Source organism: Osmerus mordax, chromosome 11 (genome assembly GCF_038355195.1).
Source record: "Osmerus mordax isolate fOsmMor3 chromosome 11, fOsmMor3.pri, whole genome shotgun sequence".
Classification (NCBI taxonomy): Eukaryota; Metazoa; Chordata; class Actinopteri; order Osmeriformes; family Osmeridae; genus Osmerus; species Osmerus mordax.
In genome coordinates, this window is record NC_090060.1 from 5,819,341 (window position 1) to 5,837,626 (window position 18,286).

The 18,286-nt window shown below is 45.5% G+C and overlaps 1 protein-coding gene across 1 annotated transcript; it reads left to right on the forward strand.

Moving 5' to 3' along the window:
• The first annotated feature begins 582 nt into the window (after positions 1–582).
• On the forward strand, positions 583–18,012 carry pid1 (phosphotyrosine interaction domain containing 1). The gene is made up of 3 exons (XM_067246411.1): positions 583–706; positions 7,129–7,275; positions 15,772–18,012. The coding sequence occupies exons 1-3, from the start codon at positions 677–679 to the stop codon at positions 16,261–16,263; spliced, it is 669 nt and encodes a 222-aa protein (XP_067102512.1). The 5' UTR covers positions 583–676; the 3' UTR covers positions 16,264–18,012.
• Positions 18,013–18,286: the final 274 nt, after the last annotated feature.

Genomic DNA, 18,286 nt, shown 5'->3' on the forward strand with positions numbered 1-18,286 from the left:
TGTTATTCCTCTGCAAGGACTTGGTGACATCCAGGTTCATTCAGATGTTTCAGATGAAAATAAATATCTGTAAGTACAGACTAGCTGAGGTATCTCTACATGCCACACCGAAACACACACATATCCGACCGGTAGCAAATTCTGGGTCTCAGTTCACTGAATGGCTTCTATAGATCAGCAAGACACATTTAGTTTGACATTAGAACAGTGAGTGTAAGATTAAAACTAGAGGGCAAACCTTAGCTTTCACTGGCTGAATATGGCTAAAATCATAACATAATCAGCCTATACTCTTCTGCGAGACTTTGAAGTAGCCTGAAGTCAATACTATTCTCATATTCTGAGTGGGCACGGCACTTCACCCTGCTTGCCTCGGGGGAATGTCCCTGTATTCACTGTAAGTCGCTCTGGATAAGAGCGTCTGCTAAATGATTAAATGTAAATGTAAATATTCTGCACTTGCAAGCTGCTCAGACTGGAAATATTGGGCTTGCTACCGCCCTCTTCAGGTTTCTTGTACCTACGCACAGGCGGAGCTACGTCGTCCACACCATTGGAATTCACGGTCTGTTTTCTATAGACTGCAAAAGAGAGGCAAGCGGCGACGCCAAGCAGATGTGATTTGGACTACAGAGACGAACAAGCTATTGTGGAGACGGAAATCTGTGATTCTAACATGTGGCAGCCCGCGACAGAGCGATTGCAGGTATGAATTTATCCCCACCATGCACAGCTGTGTATGCCAGGTTTTGCGCTCGATCCATCGTGCTGAAGCTGGGTGGACGCTATGCATGGTCAATGAGCTTGAAAGCGTTATGTACATCTAGCAGCTGAATACAGAAGTTCTGTATTGATATGGTCAACATTGATCAGTTCTTAGCCTAAATTTAAGCCACATTTGATCATAGAGTTTATAGTTGTAGTAATTAGTACCGAAACAATAAGGATTGTTGCAGGATTTCGATCCCAGCGTCCCATGTTACCTTCTGTCTGCTGATTCCAGGACCCCTCCCTCCCACGACAATGCCCATTACCCAACCAGTGCAACGTTGTACACTGTTTCATAAGTTACCCGTTAGGCAAATGTAGGTGTCAGTTTAATACTGCCTGAGACGGCAGCTGCATGGTCTCCAGTTATCATATTCTTGGAAGACGCTCATATGTGTAAATAGCATGATGGACAGTATGGTAGTCCATATTATTCGCTCAAAATGAGGGCATATTTTCTGTCATTTTCACATGTATTCACACATTCACATGTAGTTTGTGCATTCCGGGGCTCTTATTTACCCAAGTGTGTCAACATGAAAATAGACCCATGACCCCAAAAAAACACCTTGGAACTGCACCACATGCTTAAAAATAACTTGATAATTTAAATTATTTGACCTCTTTGGCAATAGTGAAAACTCATTTTTATTAATGACACGTATTTTGATCTCCAGGGGCGAGGGGGAAGCCGTCCACCGAGGCTGGCTTTACGTCTCCTCTCGCGTAATGGCCTCCAGATGTGGGGTAGACCGCTTGCCAAAGGGACTTGCACAATACCTCTCACTGAGCACTGGTTCAGGCATCAGGAAGATATCGTATTATACACTATGCTTGGGTCTTTTGTTATTTGTAGGCCCTACATATTTAGCATACCTTGAAATACAGTTCATTTGAGATGAGATCTGTAATCTCAATTCCACAAAAACACTTTTACAAAGACTTTCCAGAATAACTCAGTTTACATATCTTGGTCAACTTGACCACCCTGCCCAATGAGCAACGACAGTTGTTTTGTCTGTGGGTTAAAAAAAGGCAACACTGTCTATAGTCTGCCTCAACAGTAAGTTTAGCATGTGGTTCCTAATTCTAGTTCTAATTCTGGTCTTCACACAGAAGAGTAATGTTGTGTGTTCTGTAGGAGGGTCTGCCCTCTGGCTTCAGTTCTTGGCCCTGTGAACAGTTCTATCCCCTGGGGGAAAAAAGGTACAGTTCACAGAGAGAGCCATTTATCACATGCTAATAGAGTTGTTCCAGCTCACTGTGCAGTAATGCCCCATGTCACATGACCTGCATGGTTTGGATGCTTGTGTCTACCCCATAACTTTCTTATCTTCAGCTGGATCACTGTGGACCCAGAAATCCCAAACTAGGGTCAATTTAAACACTGGGGCTAACATAACACTGTAAATGGCTCCTCCAGGACTGTGACATTCTGTACCGTAACAATGGGGATTATCTGTCACTTGCTGCCCTGTAACAATGGCTATAATGAGTGTTGCATCTTCTTGACTGTAGTGTTATCTTGAACCTTGATTGTGCAATGTGACATTTTTTGAGTTCTTCCCTGTTTAAGATGTGTTTACTGTAGGTTGTTTTTGCGCCGTTACCATGGTATCCTTCTTGTTCTCTCCTCTGTTGCTATGGGAACACAGGATGTCTTGCTGCATTTTAATCTAATGTTGAAGTAGGAAGAGAAGAGAAATGGGAAGTTGTAAACACAGGTGCCTACAAAGGGTGGCATGTCGACTGCTATATGGCTGACGGTAGCCAAGAGGGGTTTGACTGAAGTTAGCATCTTATAGCCTACCTTGCATGCATCTTATAGCCTACCTTGCATGCATCTTATAGCCTACCTTGCATGCATCTTCTAGACTACCTTGCATGCATCTTATAGCCTACCTTGCATGCATCTTCTAGACTACCTTGCATGCTGTGGTTTTCTTACCAATGCCTATTTTAACCCTTGTGTTATCTTCGGGTCATTCTGACCCATCAGTCATTGTGACCCACCTTCGTATTGCGACAAATTTACCTCATACAAAAACAAAGTGAAGCATTTTCTTTTAACTGTCGGGCTGTCTCAGACCCCCCACATTGGAATGGTTAAAATAAAATTATTTTTATTCGTTTTTGTATTGGGTAAAATTGGGTAAACACAACGATGGTTCGTTATGAACCTTTGGGTCATGTGACCCGAAGGCAGCACGAGGGTTAAGATGGTGTTTAAGAAGAACCACTAGTGTTGCAACAACTGGATGTGGGATGCAGTATTGTTCTGTTCCCAGACCACAGCTGTAGAATCAGCTCTGTTGTAACTGCTTCTTCCTCCTAGCATCAGGAAGGGTTTATTTTCACCATTCACGCAATTCAGCTGACAGACACGCACTTCCTTTTATGACCATGTTCCCCTTAGACAGTTTCTCAGCATTCTCAAACTTGTCGTCCTGTGTACTTTAGTACCAGATAGCTAAGTAAACAAAGAGCGGCTCCTGACTGCAGAACTGCCAGCCTGCTAGAGGATACACACGGACAGAAACCTCTGGGTCTGTCTGGGGTTGTGGTGGCCTGTGGCTCTGTTCATCAGAGGCCTCCTGGAATCCTTGGGAAGAACTAGCTAGCAGCTCCATGTGGATTCTTCTGTATGCACAATACTGTATTTTTGCCCCCCCCCCCCCCCCCCCCCCAATTGAGTTAATCCTGAATCTTTCTGAATGCACAGCACCAACCCTATCACCACCAAACAGGGCTCAGGACCTCCCACAGAACTCTGTAGATTGGGGTTCCACTTGTAAATTGTCCCTGCATCGGAAGATGAGCCCGTTAATACACACAGGCCGTCAGGACCAGTGTGTCGTGGCTGGATCGTACCATGTAGGGCTTCAGGGGTGCCTGAGCTGTAGTTGTGGAGCCAACCAGTTGCACAGTCTGCCTGCTACCTTTTAGCAATGGCCCAGACTGTGTGTCTAATGACTCGGTCAGACCCCAGATGGAGCCAAAATGTGTGTGTGTGTCGGTGTATACGTGTGTGGGTCTGAACAGAAATCTTAGGAGCTGCCGGCTAGATAGGGGCTGAGAACAGTCTGTGACCAGGCTGTCGAAGATGACCCACTGTCTTGCCAGATGTAGGGTCTTCCTCCACCAACACGCCAGCTAGCACACATCTGGATATGTGCAGACTCACCCTTTCATCTAAGTGAAACTCCAATGTGTAGTGTTAACGTCCAATCTGTGCTCTGTTAAGACTCCTTACTGCTGGAGGCTTTAGGCTTGCAACATATTTTAGTTTAATTCAGTATTCATTTTGGCAACTATTTCAAATTAAATCTTTTGACAAACCTGTTTATTAGTCTAGCCTAACCCAACCAAATAGCAATCTTTGGACAAGCGGCAGGTGCTATAGCTAACTGTACGGTACATAAGCTAATTAGCTATAGAATTTTAGAAATCAATTATTTAAATGAACAAATAAACATACCAAGAGGTAGACTGTGAGCCTTCAGATGTATGTTTCTTAATTTGTTTTTAAAATAGTTTTTTTATGACTTTGTGAAAGCAACAACTAATGCATAACTGGGACTTATAAAAAAAAAAAAAAAGGGCTGTTGCTTTGGAAAAAGCATGTCAGGACGTCGATGAATGATCTAAATGACTGACTGTCCAGGGCATAGTGTGTCATGTAGCACAGCTGTGTGGCACAGCAAGAATGTCCTGAGTTCGATTCCTGCATGGGGCTATGTTCGGTGCTCAAGTGGGCTCTTCCGGGCCTTTCTGTGTGGAAATGGCAGATTCTCCCTGTGCTCACTTGAGTTCCCTACAACAACATGCAGAACAGTTTGTTCTCCTGCCTGTCCGAGCACATGGCCTTGGGCCCGGGTGCCCACTGCTTCTGGTCCCCCTTGAGGACAGAACGGCAGGATGGGGAAAAGGCAGAGGAACATTCCTCTAGGTGGACGGTCTGGAATGCGTGTGCTTGTTCTTCCGCTCCCTGCACACGCACGTGTGTGTGTGTGTGTGCATGCCACAATTTGTGAGATTAACAAAGTTTTCATCTTTCTGCTGTTAATGAACAGCATCTTGCTGTGAAAATAAAAATCTCAAATCACTCAGTCCTTTTGAGTTCCCCCAACATCCCCCACCCCAAGCCCTCACCTCTGTTGGTTAAGAATTTTCCTCGCCAGGGGTTAGTTAGAAATAGAAGTCATAACAACAGTAACTTGATGAGACTGTTTCTTATGCCAAAGAAATAAAAACTTAAATACAGTAAAAATATTATGAATAGAATTCCTGTGTTATTCTGTTGAGCCTAGGCGAGCCCCCCCCTCACCTCCCCACTCTCCGGGAGGGGGTCTGAGCCCCCCCCCCCCTGACCACAGGAATGTGGGCCGCTGTCAGGAAGCCGTAAAGTGCTGACGCGGAGGTCAGTGAGCGTTTACACACGTGGCTTTAGTTTCACAACTTCCCTTTCTTCTCCCCTCTTCTTCATCTCTTCTCACTTCTTTCTTCTTGTTTCTCCGTCTGCTCTCTTCCCATCTATCCCAGTTTGTGAGAACACCATTCAACCACAAATGTACATTCCTTTGTTTAGGGCATCATCGGTTCTCCCCTCTTCAGAAGTTCAAACCACAGATATCCAGGAAAGGTTCTGGGGTTTACAGCTTCAGTTAGTTTGTGTTGTCTCGTGGGCATTAAGAGTAGTGCTGCTGAGTCACAACAGAATACTGTTTTGGTGAGGTGGAGTCACCAGGGTGGAGTTCCTAGTGGTGAAAGAACTGGAGGTGAACCGGATGTGGTGGCGCTCCCAGAGCAGCGCAGGCCGGGGCAGTGTCAGACATGGAGACGTGGTCAGGGAGGAGCACCTTTCATCATAGCTGAGCTCACCTGTCAGGATGTGATGGATTAGTGATAATGCAAGTCACTCTCAGAATCCAATGATTACTTCAAAACAGTTTTGCTGTCTCTGGCTGCCATGGATACTGTATGTGGTGATTCATATTCAAGAACCTAAAATATTGGCACCCAAGAGAGACTTACAAAATACAATTCTGAAGCTGAAGGATGAAAAGATGATTCTGAAAAATGTGATATAAAATGTGATGCCTCAGTTCATGATCCTTTTCCAGACCCTCATGTCATTACCTTCAGAAATGTGTGGGTCTAAGTTACTCAATAACTATACCTTCTTGCAACTTCCTAAGAAGCCCTGGAAAAGTGTGTGGTTCTGGCTTTGCCTTTGACAGTGTGCGTCTTTTTATTTGTATAGAACATGCCTTGAAATAAAGGCATTTTATTATTATTATCATTAATATTATTCATATGTATATTTTATAATAAATAAATAAATAAACATCTAGATCCCCAATCAACACGTCCTATTCAACCTTTTGTGTGAGTACCACGGTATGTTTGGACATGCTGTGTATAGAGCCTGTCAGACTGCTGGCTGCACCAATGTGCTGAGCAGATGGAGAAGGTTCTCTCTGCGTGTGAAGCGTCAAAACAGGAGATGAGGGCCTGGCCGCCAGCCTCGGCCCAGACTGGGATCTGCAGCCGTGGTTTCGTGAGGCAGAGCAGAACCACATGTTCTCTCTGGGCCTCCGAGGTGGTGCTGAGGAATTTCTGGGTTTCCTTGAAATAGCCAAGACGAAACCGAGCAGCTAATGAAATCATGAGTCTCACAACCTCTGCAGGGCAGAACCGTCGGTGATAGTTTTTTAGTCTCAGCCGAGCCGGGGCCTCAGACTTGGTGCTGACCTACACATGACGGATGCAGTCCCGCCTTTTCCTTGGGTTGTAACATAATTAAGAACTAATTGGATTATGCTCATGTAAAGTCCTCCTGGGTAGCAGATAATATGCAGATTTAATATGGAATATAAATGTAGTTCGGTTACACTTTATTTTGAGTCCCCTGTAGACCATCTGTAGCCGCTCTAACCATCAGTGTCAACTACAGCTCTGATGATACGCAATGGAATTAATTTGCCATTTGCCCACTGAATTGTTGAAATTGTGTGGGCAAATAGGGCTCTTAATCTGTATGACTAACCACCCCCCCCCCTCCCCAGTTGAGCAGAATTGTCATCATCCAGAAAGGTGTATCAGTATCAGGAAAACGTTGATGTTTACAGTAAAAGCAGTTTTGTGGGGTTTATGGACTCCTATCCTATAGATATAGTAGCCTAATATAGAATGTGTCACACCCTGTTCCCATGTTTTCAGTACATTTAACTAAAAACTCATACTCTTGAATAAATCCGCTGTGGATTGGTCTCAATGTTCCATGCATGTCATTAATAGTGTATGAACAGGCCACACGGAGTCCACCAGCCAGAGTTGACTCTCCTCTCCTCTCCTCAGCACTTCCAGACCATGCTGAAGACCAAGCTCAACGTGTTGACTCTGAGGAAGGAGCCGTTGCCCACGGTGATATTCCACGAGCCAGAGGCAATAGAGCTGTGTTCCACCACCCCACTCATGAAGAACCGGACACACGCCGGCTACAAGGTACAGAATCACACATACAGTACCACCCAGAGTACAAGGTACAGAACCATGCAGTACCACCCAGAGTACAAGGTACAGAACCATACAGTACCACCCAGAGTTCACCCTGTGGAAGGTGATCTGGAACAGGAGAGAGATTAGCCACATGCTTTACTTTTGTAACTGAAGCCATTTTGTTCCTGGCTATACTAGGCTGTACAATAAGTTTGTTTGAACATCATATGCAGTGTTTCCCCTAGGTTTACAGCTTTGGGGGGAGGGGGGGGGGTTGGCGACCATGTAGAGACATGGTTAGCTGATCCCCTGACATGTAGAGACAGAAATGACATGCCGTCGTGTAAATAAGATAAATAACAGAAGGCAATTTAGTTTGTTTAATAAAAGAGCAAGCTATAGACCTGTTTTATAGGAATGGTAACCTTAAATGACTTATTTTGTGATCTGGCACTATATAACAAAAATAAATAATTATATATCAATTTTTTTTAAATTATATATATATATATATTTTTTTTTAAATATTCTTTCATTAACTTGACCTTCCAGGGGGGGCGGGGGTGCCATTGGGGGGGTGGGGCGCCCCACTAATATAACGGTAGGGGAAACACTGATATGACTCTTGGATCCCTGGCTTGCAGAGTGTTATCGTGTGTTTGTTTGTGTGTGCGTGTGTTTGTGCGTGCCCCGTGTGTTTGTTTTCCTCTCTGGTTCTGATATCTGTCTAATTTAGTTGTTTATCCTCTGAGCTGTCTGACTCACAGTATGCTCTCTGTGTTAAAACTCAAACAAACATGCCTACGGACTAAAATAGCAAGAGAAACTCATGCTATTATTACACTATTAACACTTCTGTGTGTGTATTTATACATGCCTCTGTGTATGGGAGCCAGAAGGTTAAAATGCCACAAAACCATGTAGTAGAAAGTTAGTACATTATTTGGTAATTTGGAATAAATTCATTCTAAATAGAGCTTCTTAACCACGTGTCTACACGGTCTCAAATTTATACGTTTTTTCTTATGGGTACCTGTTTACATGTATATTAAATAACCCAAATAAATTGTCTACTTTGTGACTTGGGCAGTTTGCTTTTTCGCCAATAAAATACATGTAGTTTAGGATTCCATGCGTGTTTCTGGATTTAGTCATGTATTTCATTCATCATAAAAATTTTATATTCATTTTACTGGTGATGACATGAATCAAATGCATTCCCTTTTCATCCCATGACCATCACAAGCGGATCCATGGATCTACCTACAGAGATGTGACACAAGGTGCTTAAGATGCCTAGTACAGAATAGTGGCAAAGTTGGAATTAATAGATGAAGAATAGAAGCCAAACTATAGAATGATATACCCGTCCTTCACGAGGAGGAGCATGCATATAGAGCTTTATATTCAGAATGATCTTTAAACTCATCATGGAAGGAAGATGAAGCTGCATGTAAACACGGTGCAGGGCAGCGTGCAGTGGAGGTGTACCAGAGGAGTGTGTGTGGGATGTCTCATAACAGCAGACACAACGTGTTGGATATGTTGCTCTGGAATGCCCATACACACATGGAACCTTGTGGCGAAATGTTTTTTTTTTCAATATCAACCGACTATTTAGAAGTGTTTTAGTAGGTAATGGATGCTTCTGTTTTGATCAAGGTAGTAGCACAGAGCATGTGACCGTCTAACGAGGAGAACAGAAGTCCCATCTGGAAGGTGACAGGAGCAGCAGTTCCAGCACACCTGCGAAATTGTCCTGAAACCCAATCAGCCTGTCTTTATGAGTCACTGGCAGAAGTGGAGGAGCTGTGGACTGGCTGGGCGGGGGAGAGGAGACTGAACTGTTCTTTGAGCTCTCTGAGCTGGTGTAGGAAAGCAGAAGACAGGCTGCGCTGGGTTTGGCTGCAGCGGGAAAGGAGACTGGATTGTGGGCTGGCGGAGCAGGGCTAGAGGAAAGGACTGCTCTGGCTGGTCGGGGGGAGAGGCTGAGAGGAAGAGACTGAAATGTGGTCTGGGGAGACAGGCATACTATGGGTGTAGGTACATATGCTGGTATTACTCCAAACTGCTGTGGGGAGGTGTTGTTGTGGCTCCCTGTCCATTGTGAATTGCTCAATCTGCACACACCCCACACCCTGCCTCTCCTCCCCAACCACCTCAGACACCTTCTTCAAAGTAACCAGGAGAGATCTTAGCTACGTTGCCATGGATACCACTACATCTATTTATCGAGTCTTTGGGCTAAAAAGAAGAGGGTTTTCCCCCCCCTTACTCACTCTCTCTCTCTCTCTCTCTCTGCTTCTCCATCCTTCCATTTTCTGTAGCAATTTCCAGAGCAGCAGAAATAAGACTTATATTGGGGGTTGGGGATTTGAATATTTACAGCTCAATTAGTGGAGTGTGTGTGTGTGTGGGTGGGTGGGTACAGAATGTGTGTTTTATCTTCTCTCTGCTAGGAGAGTTGGCCAAGCCTGAGGCTGCTAGGCAGCAGTTGTGTGAGTGCCTGTATCAGGTCTCCCTCTGCACTGGCACAACTGGACAAGTCTTAAATATATTCCTGGTGCTCACATCGAGTGGTGGGGAATGGAGAGTAATGGATTGTATGCTTTTGTATCCTGGTTCCCTCAGCCCCCCCCCCCCCCCTCCCAAACACACACATACACATTCCCTGATCTATAAGCTACTCTGGCAAAGCACACTGAGATGAGAGGCCACCTCTCCCCACCCTTCTGTCAGAGCATGCTTTGTACCCTGGAGCCCACAGACCTAGTTTCACCCTGGGGCCAAGAGAGAACCTTGCATTATCCAACTGCCTGCTTGTGAGTGAACGGGACCCCAGTCAGTCACCTCAATGTGGAACGGCTACATGTGTGCATTGCTGTGATCTTTAGGGGAAAGCCATGCCGCCATGCAGTGTTCTGTGAGTCATTCAGTCCTCCTCCAGCCCTTTAATTCCCATTAGCTTTTTCAGGTCTGATAAAGAACACTGTCTACCAGCACAAAGAAACTATAAACACCCCATGTGAAATAGAGGTGTGTATGTGTTCTTGTTTAACTACCCTTGTGGGGACCAAATACCCTAATATAGTGACACGTTAAACATCTGACCTGGCGGGGCCCTTTTGACCCCATACCTTCAAATGCTTTTTTCAGGGGGGTTTAGGGGTTTTAGTGTTAAGGTTCAAATTAGGGTTTAAATTAGGGTTAGGGAACATGAAGGGTTAGTGGTTATAGATAACAACACATTTTTGAATGGAAGTTAATGTTCGGCCCCCACTAAGATAGATAAACCAAGCTGAGTGTGTGTGTGCATTTGTGTTGGTAGTGTTAACAGGGGCTGATCCCCATAGGGGAGATAATGGCCTGAGCTCTGTTCTGCATCTCTGTGATTATATAATGACCCGCCAGAGAGCAGCGAGTGGTACAATGTTACCATAGTGACCGAGTGTGGAGGTCAAGATGGCGGCTGCTGCAGGGAGCCGGGTGCTCTGGTGCCGTCTCTGCTTCTCAGCGTCAGCTTCACCCGCTGTGCTCAGACTGACGTCAGCTTCACCCGCTGTGCTCAGTCTGACGTCAGCTTCACCCGCTGTGCTCTGTCTGACGTCAGCTTCACCCGCTGTGCTCAGTCTGACGTCAGCTTCACCCGCTGTGCTCAGTCTGACGTCAGCTTCACCCGCTGTGCTCAGTCTGACGTCAGCTTCACCCGCTGTGCTCAGTCTGACGTCAGCTTCACCCGCTGTGCTCAGACTGACGTCAGCTTCACCCGCTGTGCTCAGTCTGACGTCAGCTTCACCCGCTGTGCTCAGTCTGACGTCAGCTTCACCAGCTTCAGCAGCTGGGAGAGACGCTCCCACCATGTTTGTCTAATCTCTCTTCCACTGGACATTGAACTCTGGCTCCACTTGAACTTGCTCATTATTGTGCGCCAGGGTACTGTTAGTCTTTTGTCATATGACACAGATTTCCACGCATAATTGACATTTCTAGACTTTTTCCAATAGTGTAGACATCATTTTAAAAAGAAACAATATAAACTTTGAGCACTGTAAACAATGCACATATGTTTGAAATCCCACAATGTGATAGTCAACCCCTAAGATAGAAGCTTTCATTTAAAGTGCTGATTCAACATAAATAGAAGTGTTGGAGATAGAACATAACCTTGATTTACACCAAATTGTTGGGCAAACTGACATAAGACATAATAAGACTTCCTATTAATACCAGAATCGAACAACCTTCATGAAGTGTTTATTCTCTTAATCTCTACTGAGGCTTTTAATGAATTACCAAACAACTTTGAGAACCCAACCTGAGTTGGTCTTAAAGGATTTAACCCAATTATTTTTGTATCCAACTAGATTACGTGAGAATTATTCATTGTATCATGTCCAGTCTTCCCTTTGTTCATAGGTCTTCTAGATGTTTCAAAAGTAACCTTCCCTGGAGTCTTGTATCTCCAGATTTGACAGGACATTCTCAGACAGGCCTTGGGGTTGAAGGTATGATTCTGTTGTTTTGGAGAACAGTGATATCATAACCATCTGGACAAGCCTCCAGTTCCTCTCGGTCCCACAGATGCTGGAGCCTGTCGGAGACAGGACTCTCTGGTGACAGGGTGAGGGTAACATTTAGTATTCTAACGTGAGGTTTGCTGATTAGAGCATCTGTTCCTCAATGAGCGTGTGCGTACGTGTGTGTGCTGGATTGGACAGAGACGAGGCGAAAGCCTGTATTGGGTTAACTCCTTGCTTCTGCACTGATGTGCATCTACAAGCAGGACTTCCTTCTGACTGGCTGTCTTTGATAGGAAGTCCACTTGGGGCTGCCTTCAACACCTTTCTTTCTGTGCTGTGCTTCTCTTCCATTTTCTGTTTCACTCTTACTCTCTTTTTTGTTCTCTTTCTGTTTTCCGAAGAGTTTCACATTACCGAAACAAAACACAACGAAAGTACCATCAATTTAGTTATATTCTATAGGATGTTTTTGGGTGCTGTGCTATTCTTTGGTTAATATGTCTATCTCTCTTTTCTTATAACGGTCTCTGCATGTTTTGTTCATTACAAGTGGGGGTGTCTAGGAGTTGTGTGTGTGCTCGTTTGGCAACGAGTTATTGGCTCCAAACTGCCTTTGTGGTTGTGTGTGTTCTCATGACAAATGCAGAGATAATATTCTTTGTCAACATGGGGGATGGACATTTCAACATTGAAGGTTATTCTCACAGAAAGCTATATGTGTGTCTTTGTCAAAAGCTATGAATGTTTTTTGCCGCAAGAAACGTGTGTTTGTGCAAGAATCTCCGTGTGTGCTTGTGTTGGAGCGGGACACATGCTACAGGGGGATGTGCTGAAAGACAATTCCCCATGTTCCTAGTGCTTATAATTGTACCCACACATGTTAGTGTTTAACCATGCTCGCTGAGCTGTGCCTGTTTGTTTTCTAGTGAACTCCTAAGGCCTTGTGCCTGTTCGCTGTGCATTTGCACTGTACCTGTGCTCTCCCCCCCTATGTGCTGAGGCCGGGGAGAGATGCCTCTAATGGATCCACCACAAAGTCTCTGAGGAATTTGACCACGTCAGTGTCTGTCTGCTCTGTAAATGTGTCTCTGTCTGGATGATAGAGGAGGTGATGAGAGGGGACTCTTCCTTACCTTTGCTGCTGTTTGCTGTTTGCCTGTTAAATTCTCCCTCCAGAACTGGCTCACTGCAGCCTGGGAACCAGATCAATCTGCCAGCTCATGTTTATTTTTCTCTGGCAGATATGTCTGGCCACCCTCCCATTCAAACAGATTTCCCTCCAGCATGGAAAGTGCCGGGCCAATCAAAACCGTTTATCTAACATGAGGCGGGTGTAATACGATGGCTGTACAGAGGAGCGCTGTTGAGGTATTTTATAAACAACCAAGATGACGTTTCGTTGCTGTAATTGGTTGTATCTATCCAGTTACGACCAGAGGCATTTTGGTCTGTGCCTGTTGATAACGCCCCTTGGAAATTGAAAACAAACTGAGAGGATCTCACACAATCAAATTGGTTTGGCGACACCAACTTAGGCATGCTGTACTGTGTGTGTGTGTTTGTGTGTGTGTGTGTGTGTGTGAGAGAGAGAGAGAGAGAGAGAGAGAGAGCAGCCCCTTATTTATTTAAAACTTGAGAAAGTGAGGGGAAGGGGGGAGGGGTGGTGGTTAGAAAGACAATGAGAAAGATCAAATGTAAATGGAGGCTGAGTATCTCTCCATCTGCTCTAGCCATACCCGTTCCCAGAAGACAAAGTCAATCCTCCGCTCTCTCTCTCTCTCTCTCTCTCTCTCTCTCTCTCTCTCTCTCTCTCTCTCTCTCTCTCTCTCTCTCTCTCTCTCTCTCTCTCTCTCTCTCTCTCCTCTCTCTCTCTCTCTCTCTCTCTCTCTCTCTCTCTCTTCCTCTCTCTCTCTCCCCTCTCTCTCTCCCCTCTCCGTCTGTCTCAAACAACTCCCAGCAGGATGAATACCAACCGTTACGTTTGACAACACAGACTTTGTTAAGTACCAGAATGTCCCAGATCAGTCGACAAAATAGATTGCAAACACCACATGATAGGGACTGACACCTTTTTTGCTGCATGTGTGAAGCTATACTTACCCTGCTGGACAGAACCCCCCTGTGCCCTCATGACCTCACTGTAGCATGACAGGAGCCTGTCTGTTGGTTTAAGCATTTGAAAACACACACATATGCATGTATAACTCACACATGAACACACACTGCTCTCCTCAGAAAGCTTGGAGTCAGAGTTGTTCTGTGTTGTGAGAAATAGCACTTTGACGCAGTGATTGCTGGCCCCAACCCCTCAGGCATCCAGAGCACACATGTTTAGTCTGTGCGAGGTCGCAAAGTCTAAAGCAAACTGCTGTCAATGACAGGCTTTGAGGATGGAAATACTGTGTGGGACCGGAGGAGTGAGGGAGTCTGTGGAGGACCAGGGATCGCAGAGAACCACAGAGCAAGAAAAGCAGCCTCTGTTCCTCTTGCTAAACTCCAAACACCTCCCCAGGTGCCGTGTGTTTGTGTGTCTAGAGGGCTAGGCCAGGGTCGCATTGGTCACAGGAGGTCTCTAGAATTCCAGTTGTCCTCTCCAAATTCGACCTCCTGCCAAAGCCTCCCTTTTTTCGTGCACAGACCTTAGCCTGATACCTCTTTCACCCCAATACTAGGAAGCATTTTGGATTGCGTATTAGCTAAGATATACCAGTGAAGTATTCATTATTATCGTACAAAAAGTCAACTATTGTTCATGGTAATCTAGACTGGAAAAACTGGGAACATCTAAATGAAAACACAAACACAGACTACTCCTGTAGAAATAGGGGTAGGGGGGGTCATGCCCACACACAGAGAATGACAAGAAAACACCAAGTGAGGCAGGTAACACACTAGGGAAACACAAGGGGAAACACCAGGGTCACTGGGGCATGGCCGTGACAAGCATTGGAAGTTGAGGATGCTGGCTCTGGTAACTCTGTGGTCTTGTGATGAAAAACCATGCATGAGGATGCAGTTGGTTTTCTGTCATTGCTATACTCTCTCTTGTCACTCTGTCCCCTTGTTCTCTTTGTTTGTTTTGGACTTTGTTGTCCTTCTGCACTACTGGACTCTGTATAGTGTACCCTGGTACTGGGCCATGTCAGACAGGTTCAGGCCTACAGTACAGGTGACATGTGAGTCTGCTCTCTCTGGTGGAGAGTTTCCCCACAGTGCACATGCTGACTGTTTGTTCTCCATGTCTCTCTAGCTCCAGGAAGCCGACGGAATTCACTCAATAAAACCGACTGAAAGAGAAAGAGAGAGTGTCTTAGATTTAGGCTTTGTTGTCCTTCACGAGACAACGTCTCACGGAGAAGAAGCCTCCCAGGATTTTCTCCTGCTGTCCACGTCTTCGTCCAACTATGTCCCGCAAATATTCTTCCCAGTTGTTTGATAGACTACCAATACTAAATGCGAACCAAGTCCTCCCCCGCCCCCTGTAAACATAGACTGGAACAACAAAGAAAACAGACCACTTCACACTCTGCTGACTCCTCCTCTGTCATAAAGTGCACCCTTCGGGAAACACTCACAAGTCAACCTTGACTGGCCTGGCCTCCCTTCCCTACAAACCCTTTACCGCCTTCTCACTCACTCTTCTCTTCCCTCCTCCGCTCTCCTCCTTCTCGTCCTCTTCTCTTTCCTCTCCCCCTCTCTGTGCCTCTAGTTGAAAGTATGGCTGTACCTCGCCTGTGTCTGCTGGTATGCAGCGTGTCATTACTATGGTATGCTGCAGTGTTTCATTGCAGCCTCTGCCTCTGCTGTGTAGGAAATAATACACACACAAACACACACACACACACAGCCCCCAGTGTTTACTCAACATATCTAGCAGTTTTTGTTTCGTTTTGGTGTCTAAGAGCAAACGTACGGCATTCATTATTGTACGGTCGACTGTAACAGGGCCTAAGAATGTTTGTGTGTTCTCTGTTTGTTCCAGGTGACTTACCTGGGCAAGGTGACCATCTCTGGGACCCAGTTCTTGTCGGGTTGCACAGAACGGGCCGTGGAGGGCCTGTGGGACTGCCAGGCCCGCTCCACAGAGGGCCTCCTCCCTGCCGACTCCCTCCTGGAGATCCGCCCATTCCAGGTACGGCTCCACCACCTGGATGGCCGTGGCGAGGCCTCCATCACCATGGATACCTACCAGGTGGCGCGAATCGCCTACTGCACCGCCGACCACAACGTGAGCCCCAACGTGTTTGCCTGGATCTACCGGGAGATCAACGACGACCTGACCTTCCAGATGGACTGCCACGCGGTGGTGTGCGAGAGCAAGCTGGAGGCCAAGAAGCTGGCCCATTCCATGATGGAGGCCTTCCGCAAGACCTTCCACAGCATGCGCAGCGACGGCCGCATCCACAAGAGCAGCTCCTCCGACGAGTTTGCCGAGGACTCCACCCCGGATGATTCCACCCCGGACGACGGTTGAGCGGTGGGGAGGCTCACCCGGTCCCCGCTAGCGAGGTGCAGCCAGGGGGCGCTCTCTCTCTCTTTCTGGTACCAACACGGAACAACACCATCTTACCTACACAGACCACCGCCAACGACAGGACGACAATTATGTAGTAAAAAAAAATATTAAATATATATATATACATAAAGAAATTAGGAGGACAAAGGAGCAACTACAGACCTTATGTGGAAGGGATGTTAAACACTGCCTCTTTGAAAATGGCCCTTGAAAACATATGTCTGGCAACAGATGCACCTACAAACCTGCCTAGAAGAGATTGGATTACAGCTAAGAAAGTTACACCCCATTCTATGCTGCTGTCTGTCTCATTCATCGTGCGTAGGCCCCCAGTGCATGGCACTGTTAAGTGTTGAATATGTTTTTTTTGTGTGTGTTTTTTTAATTTGTTTTAAAGAAAGCTTTGACTCAAATTTTGGTGTGTAAACAGCTTGGTGCAGATAGAGCTTGGTTCATGGATATATATGTGCTTTGGCCCCCATATATATCACATTCCGTCCCTATATGAACACACCAAGAGGGTTTTTAGCCACATCTGGCCTATCAGTTATGTGCCACCTCTGTGGCCAGGCTGGTCTCACAAGCCTTTCTCAAATGTGTGTGTGTGCAAGTGTGAGTGGGCACGTACGTGCGTGTGCATGCGTGCATGACTGTGTATGTGTGCACATATCCGTGCATATATGTATCAGAGAGGTACAGATGGAACAAGTCCTGTCATAGCAAAAATAATCCAACTAGAAACTCCTCATGACAGTCAAGTAAGATCCCATTCTGATGCCTTTTGAGGCTTTTTAAGATTGAAAATACTGTGACCAATTGCCAAGTTTGATTTTTAAATGAAAAGTGTATGTGAATATCAGAGACAGAGGCTTGAGGACCACAAACATAGCTGTTCAAGTACACGACTGAAGCCTGGTAGCCTTTTCTGAATAAATGACAGGTCTATCAGGCTTCAGGCTCCAGACACCTTTTTAGAAACTGCAGACTTTTTACGTTTCTATACATTTCTGATGGCTCTGCAATGGCAAGGACAGGTTTCTGTCATGGCACCTGAAGATAATGATTCTGCGTTCAGGCTGGGTGAGTGAATCTATGGGCAAATTCAGCCAGCTCCCCTGCCCTGCTGCCTTGGAGGGATCGCAGGGTCGTTCAGGGCCAAATGCTACCCCCACAAGACCTCCACCCACCTCCTTTTGTATCCCACCGTCCTGAACGGACTGGAGCCTCTCAAAGGGACTGGTCATGGTCTGGGACTGAGGCAGAATTTAAGATGGCTCCGGTCAGTAGGCTACATATATACAATTTATATAAATATATACATTGTATTTGAAATTCATTCAATAAGCTTATGTAAATACAAATGTATCACTTTCCAAATATTTCAGCATCAATATTGATAGATATTTTAAATAAAACAACAAGAACATCAAACAGAAACAGTGTTTTAAAGCCTACTGTGAATATAGTCCCATAGAACGGGATGTGTGCGTGTGGGGTGTGTGTGTGTGTTTGTATGTGTGTGTCTGTGTGTAGGTGAATTCCACGCTGCAGGGCGGAAGTGCCAGAATGAGGAGAATGTTTATAAAGCTGTAGATTACTGTGTCATGTCTGTCTTAAGGCTCAGACTTGCTTTAAATGTTTGGAAATGTTACCATGTGTTTTCTATACAGTATTTGCAAAGATAAAGAAACAATCACATATAAACTATTTACCAAGACTCGTGTGATTATTTTGTTTTTTTGGTGACCTCCCTTCTGTCCATCATGCAGAGCCTAAATGCCATTGACGTGTGCATGTTGTGTTTCAGGTTTGAGTTCCTCATTATCGTAGCTCTGTCCAGGTTTAATAGAAGCTTTTATTTTTCCATTCCTTGCATTCCACAGGCCCCTGCAAGATATTTTTTCTCCCTACTGTGTTGTTCACTCACTCCTCTCTCACATCAGTGATTTCTGACAGCCATTTTGCCGTTTGATTCCCACAT

Excerpts from the sequence above, each read along its gene's own strand:
- pid1 (XM_067246411.1), top strand. The coding sequence starts at position 677 with ATGTGGCAGCCCGCGACAGAGCGATTGCAG. Across the intron at positions 707-7,128 it reads CCGCGACAGAGCGATTGCAG|CACTTCCAGACCATGCTGAA; the intron begins GTATGAATTTAT and ends TCCTCTCCTCAG. Across the intron at positions 7,276-15,771 it reads GGACACACGCCGGCTACAAG|GTGACTTACCTGGGCAAGGT; the intron begins GTACAGAATCAC and ends TGTTTGTTCCAG.